The sequence below is a fragment of the Acartia tonsa genome, chromosome 9 (assembly GCF_053477335.1).
Source record: "Acartia tonsa isolate MP-2025a chromosome 9, ASM5347733v1, whole genome shotgun sequence".
NCBI lineage: Eukaryota > Metazoa > Arthropoda > Copepoda > Calanoida > Acartiidae > Acartia > Acartia tonsa.
In genome coordinates, this window is record NC_137268.1 from 14,332,246 (window position 1) to 14,338,245 (window position 6,000).

The following is a 6,000-nucleotide window of genomic DNA, read 5'->3' on the forward strand; positions in this document are numbered from 1 at the left end:
GAAGTAGTGAATAAAAACTCTTTTAATGATGTAATTAAACAAAATAAATGCCAAAAAACCAACTACAAAATGGTATACTGCATTATAAAAAACGCCTAATTGTTGATTTGAATTTATTTTGTTTAATAACTTAATAAAAAGAGTTTTTATGTGCTACTTTGGTAATAAGTAAACCTAAAAGTGCATTTTAATTAATGATAGGGTTGAAAAAGTTATAACTTGTTTTATAGTTTTTGATCACTAATTTTATATACATTTATCTGATATATATATCAAAATCAAAAAGAACTATTTTCTTCAGATTTTCATACTTTGCAAAAATGTCTTGGTTACTTTTTGCACTATTTTTGCTCTAAAAAGGATTCTATATCTGATTTTTACATTTAGGATGATAGATTTTATGCCAATTATTGTGTTTACATCAAGAAAAAACATATTTTTGGTTCCTGTACCTTTTTTTATCATAAAATGTGAGAAACTGCTTTTTTCATATTTAAGGTGAAAAAAGTAACACTAAAGAATTTTTTTTTGCCTTAAGTATGTTCTAAACTTATAGATAAACACATTTCATAAAAAGATTTCTTTTTAAATGAGTCATTTAAGGCATGAAATTAATTTTGCAAATTAATATTGCAGATTTTTGCAAATAACTTGCAAATATGATTTCTGCGGATTTTCTAATTTTCATAGGCGTTTTCTATATATATTCCTCTTTCCAAAAATACCTCACTTGTCAAGATTGGATAAAAAAATCTTTGTTGTCGAGATTCCATAACTGTGGGTGTAGGTAACTAGAGGTATACTAGAGTTACCTGAAGTATAATAACCACATTGTACTTGTAGTATAGGTGTAGGTAACTAGAGGTATATAAGTGTTACCTGAAGTATAATAACCACACTGTACTTGTAGTATTAGTGTAGGTAACTAGAGGTATACTAGAGTTACCTGAAGTAAAATATCCACACTGTACTTGTAGTATAGGTGTAGGTAACTAGAGGTATATAAGAGTTACCTGAAGTAAAATATCCACACTGTACTTGTAGTATAGGTGTAGGTAACTAGAGGTATACTAGAGTTACCTGAAGTAAAATATCCACACTGTACTTGTAGTATAGGTGTAGGTAACTAGAGGTATATAAGAGTTACCTGAAGTATAATAACCACACTGTACTTGTAGTATTAGTGTAGGTAACTAGAGGTATACTAGAGTTACCTGAAGTAAAATATCCACACTGTACTTGTAGTATAGGTGTAGGTAACTAGAGGTATATAAGAGTTACCTGAAGTATAATAACCACACTGTACTTGTAGTATTAGTGTAGGTAACTAGAGGTATACTAGAGTTACCTGAAGTAAAATATCCACACTGTACTTGTAGTATAGGTGTAGGTAACTAGAAGTATATAAGAGTTACCTGAAGTATAATAACCACACTGTACTTGTAGTATTAGTGTAGGTAACTAGAGGTATACTAGAGTTACCTGAAGTAAAATATCCACACTGTACTTGTAGTATAGGTGTAGGTAACTAGAGGTATACTAGAGGTCTAGAGTTACCTGAAGTATAATATCCACACTGTACTTGTAGTATAGGTGCAGGTAACTGTTGCTCTAAAATCAAATCTTCTTCCCTAAATAAAAATAATTTTTGGTAATATTATCTTCTAAGTCAGAGAGGTTTACTAGTTTAACTACCAAAGGTATCCTTATAAAAAGTAACAGGATGTCTGAGTACCTCTGTTTGTTTTTATAAAGACTTCACTAACTACAATAGAGACATGTTTCTCCTTCATAGTGAAGCTTTTTGTAGGTTATGGAGGTGGGATTGGGGGGAGCGGGTCATTTTAAACTTTAGTTTTAAAAAGAAAAAAATCCATTAAAAAATTATCTTGAGATGGTGTTGATACCTTCCCCAAAAACTTGTTCTTAAGACCTATAAGAAGCTTCATTGTAATGGAGAATAACGTAGTTCCAGCGGTTAGCAAGATCTTATGATACAGACAGAAAACGCCCTGTTACTTTTATACAATAATGTGAAAATGTAATTTGGGTTGAAATTATAATAATTTCTACTTCTATATACTTTCATCAATAAACAAGAATAATAATGAACAAAGAACTGACAGGCATATTGATGTACGGACTGGCCTTATTTAATGAGTAGCGATGCTACCAATAAAGTCTATCCTTACCTTCTATAGTCTTGACTATTTTGTGAGGTGGGTTGGAATATTTGTATCAGCCCTGACACACATCCGACTATAACCTAAGGAATTATAAATTATTCAATATAACAAGGACATATCATACGACATACATAGACAAATAACAAAGCAACAAAAGTAAACTTATTTAAAAGACAAGCTTCTTATAGGTCCAAGGAAGTTTTAAACTATTTTGAGGGAGGGTAAGTTCAACCCCCCCTCTTTTAGAGAAATCGCCTATTAAAAAATTGGCAGTCTAAAAAAATATATTTTTCATTTTTATTTTTAAATCTAAAGTTGAAATTATCAACTCCTCCCCCTCTTCCTTCAAGGGATCTCGGAAACCTCTTTTTATATTATAAAACTATTTTTATTTTATTTTTGTATGACCACGGAAAATCTGCATTGTTTTTGCTTTTATGATGGTTTCACCCGACTCTTGTTTATCAAAAGACATATTTACAAACACCTAAGTATGACCTATTTAATATTATCTATTTTTGAAAATATTTATATTCTTTTAAATTGCCTACGTGTAAAGTTAATGAAATTAACAAATGTATCACACTTAAGCACAAATATATGTAAGTATGAGACATGAATTTTGAATATTTTTCATGAATTTTACTTTTAGTTGAATTGCTTTTTTAAAATTTGTGGAATTAAGATAAAAAAATAGAAAAACATTAAAAAACTTAATTTGTAAATAATAATTTTACACAGATAATGGCAGCTGCAGCTTCGTTAAGCCGCCAATTTTCAAGCAGCCGCCACTAGCCTAATTTTTGCTGGCAAAATAACAAATTTTTACCTGGCTAGTCTCTATTTGTTGATCAATAAGGTTTCCAACACCTACACATTATAAGATTACATGGTTGAAATATCAACAAAGCTTCATAAATCAGACGACTAGGCATACGAACAAAGAATAAGACGAATAGGATAATTATATCATACAAAGTTGTATTTTTCAAAAAGTTAACAATGATAGTAATTTGTTTTAATTGGTAGTACGGTCTTTCTGGTTACTATGATAGAGTTGCTAAGAAATCATGACTAACTTTTAAAGGCATTATCATGTAAGTTATAAATTTTAATTGCATAAATGGTTGTAAAAGCTATCCCTTTGTGCCCTTCTTTCTCTTTCTCATTATTTTTTCTCACTCTCTTTTTATGACCACTTGACAGTAACTTAAAATTCTCTTTTTCCGTTTGTCCATCTATTACTTAAGTGTTACTTATCATGTTGTCATCCTTGTTTTATTTTGAAACGGTAAGGAAGAAAACCTGTTTGAAAAATGGTTAATTACAAAAATGATTACTACTTGGATCTTACACCAGATTATTATGCGCTCTAATAAAGTGAAACTTGTAGCTGGCTAAAACAACACCCCAATCCCCTATTTACACCTTCCCTTCTACTGATTGAACGAACAGGCCAAAACTATACAAAAAAAACAATTTTTAAAAATTGATTAAGACACCTACCTAAGGTAGATGGAATGCTTTCGCCAGTTCGTTTTGCCTCCCACCATTCACGTACTTTAAACAATGTCATTTTAAACACCTGAAATAAAAACCAAATTTATTAATCATTAAACCTCCTCCCGTTCCCGTAACTACTGAAGAAGACTTGTTGCGTCCTGTCTCTAAGTCTTAATTAACATGCATGGTAAATTAGTTGGTTATCTTATTAGTTTCAATTATAATCATATCTAAAGATATTCTATATTAGAGTTATGTACATGATATTACCGTAAAACTGTATTTTACTGTGCAATTTCTTAATTTATTCAAACAACTTGGTAATTTAACTTATGGAATCATAGTTTTAAACTAACAAGGATGAAATAATTCTGAAGGCGAAGCTCTAAAATTATAAGTAAGAAAGTTACGTGTTTACCCAAAACGTATTTGACGGACGGATGGACAGAATGACTTATGGACAAATGGAATGACGTACAGACGGACATTTCAAATTATAGAGTAACTTCACTATTAAAAATAACAGAATAAGGATGAATTGTACTAATTAATTTGTTAATGTTAATTATGTAAGTCTTGTAAAGTTCTTAAGAAAAACATTACCAAGAGAGAGTTTAATTAAATGTATTTCATTATGAAATGAAGAATAAAGTAATTTTTAATTCACTCTTTATTTTTGCTATATTTCATAATCCTATTATATAAAGCAGTAAGTTTTTTTTAAGTCTGTAGCTTAAGAATTCGATTTCTACGGAACCGATAGAGTTCGTTATTTTATGAAAGCTTCTTTTAGGTCCCTTGTTGGGTTTAGGCTATTTGATTCTTAAATCTTAGTTTGGATTTAGGCTATTTTACTACTTTCCTAATTCTTATATTACATAGCTACTAGATGCGGCCGCTAGTTATTAATAAATTAGAAATATTTTACATGAAAAGTAGCCTGGCTTGTAAAATTAAGCTAGATTGCTGTAAAAATTAAAAGGCAGTAATATTTAAAATGAAATAATTGTTGCCAAAAAAGTTAAAAATTAGCATACTTAAAATGGACGTACGGACTTTATAGTGGCGAGTATAGAACTACTACGCTCCAAATAGTACATAAATGTTACAAGAATCCTCATGCAAAGTTTGAAATCGATAGGACAATGCTAACGGACGTTCGGACGGACCAACCCTAACTATATAAAAGCTTCGCTTTTAAAAATAATAGGAAAAAACACAAAAGTTGGTTATAAATAACTTTGTATTAAATATGTTTTGTAGTTACTATTATGTTTGGTGCATACAGAAGTTATTTATAAAAAAAAGAAAGCCACTGTCTATAGAAGTCAACCAGGTAGAAAAAAACTACCAAATCCAGAGATATTAGGGGATAAGACAATAATTTGATATACATCCCCATTGATCATAAACAAAATTACCCCTGTTATAGATTAAAACTAGTTTTCAACCAACTAATACAAATAGAATAAAGGTATTAATAAAGTATTTAAGGCAACGAATACGATAGCGTGGGTAAAAAGATTGGGTACTAGTGTAATTTACAATCCATTGTCCCCTCCCTCCATGTACCAAACCATATTATTACGTGCATTAATTGTGCTTTGTAAAAAGGGAAAGGCTACTGGGAATACAAAAGGGAATCCCGGTTTTAGAAAGCTTTATGTCGTATTTAGCAATTGGTTTAATTTTAATATTAACCTGCTTTCCTTTACTATTTCATCTTTTTAAAAATAAAGTAAAAAAATAATTTTCGGATGAAATATTTTTTATAAAAAGATGTGTGTCCTAAAACATTTAATTAACCAATGGATCTTTCTAAATGCTCCTTCACGGGGAAGTTTCTTACAGGTCCTTTAAGGTTTTTAAAAGGATTTGGGGGATAGGTCTATCTTTTTAATCTATAATACAAAGTAGAATGCTGCCTGTTCGTCCGTCTGTCTGTCCGTCCCTTAAGATCTCGATAACCATTAAACCGATCGGATTCTACTCTTTAGGCAATATACCTACTGGTCCTGTGTTTTTAGGCTATTTTCTTGGAGCGTGGTACACCCCAATCCAATCCCCAATTTTTTTAGGCAGTTAATTTAAAATGTGGTGGTGGCAGCATCAGAGGTACTTAATTTTTTTTTTAAATTACCTCATGCTGCAAAGCCTTTAGAGGCTAGGGGCGAAGCAGCTAGTATCGATATAAATTACTAATTAAAGAACTTTTTCTTGTAAATGTCATTTATTTTATGTATTTTTAATTATCTTATTTTTGATATTTGTAGTTTTATATGTATGATTACAAACTTAAAACTCATCCTTT

The 6,000-nt window shown here is 30.3% G+C and overlaps 1 protein-coding gene across 1 annotated transcript in view; it reads right to left on the minus strand.

Moving 5' to 3' along the window:
• The window catches only part of BBS9 (Bardet-Biedl syndrome 9), a 138,371-nt gene extending 134,594 nt beyond the window's left edge, over positions 1-3,777 (minus strand). Inside the window, exons 1-4 of the mRNA XM_080171905.1 lie at positions 3,693-3,777; positions 3,016-3,056; positions 2,193-2,266; positions 1,558-1,631 (exon numbers count right to left, since the gene is read on the minus strand). Coding sequence (XP_080028031.1) covers positions 1,558-1,631; positions 2,193-2,266; positions 3,016-3,056; positions 3,693-3,762 — 259 coding nt within the window. The 5' untranslated portion in view covers positions 3,763-3,777. The remainder of the gene's footprint in view (positions 1-1,557; positions 1,632-2,192; positions 2,267-3,015; positions 3,057-3,692) is intronic.
• Between the last annotated feature and the right edge of the window lie 2,223 nt (positions 3,778-6,000).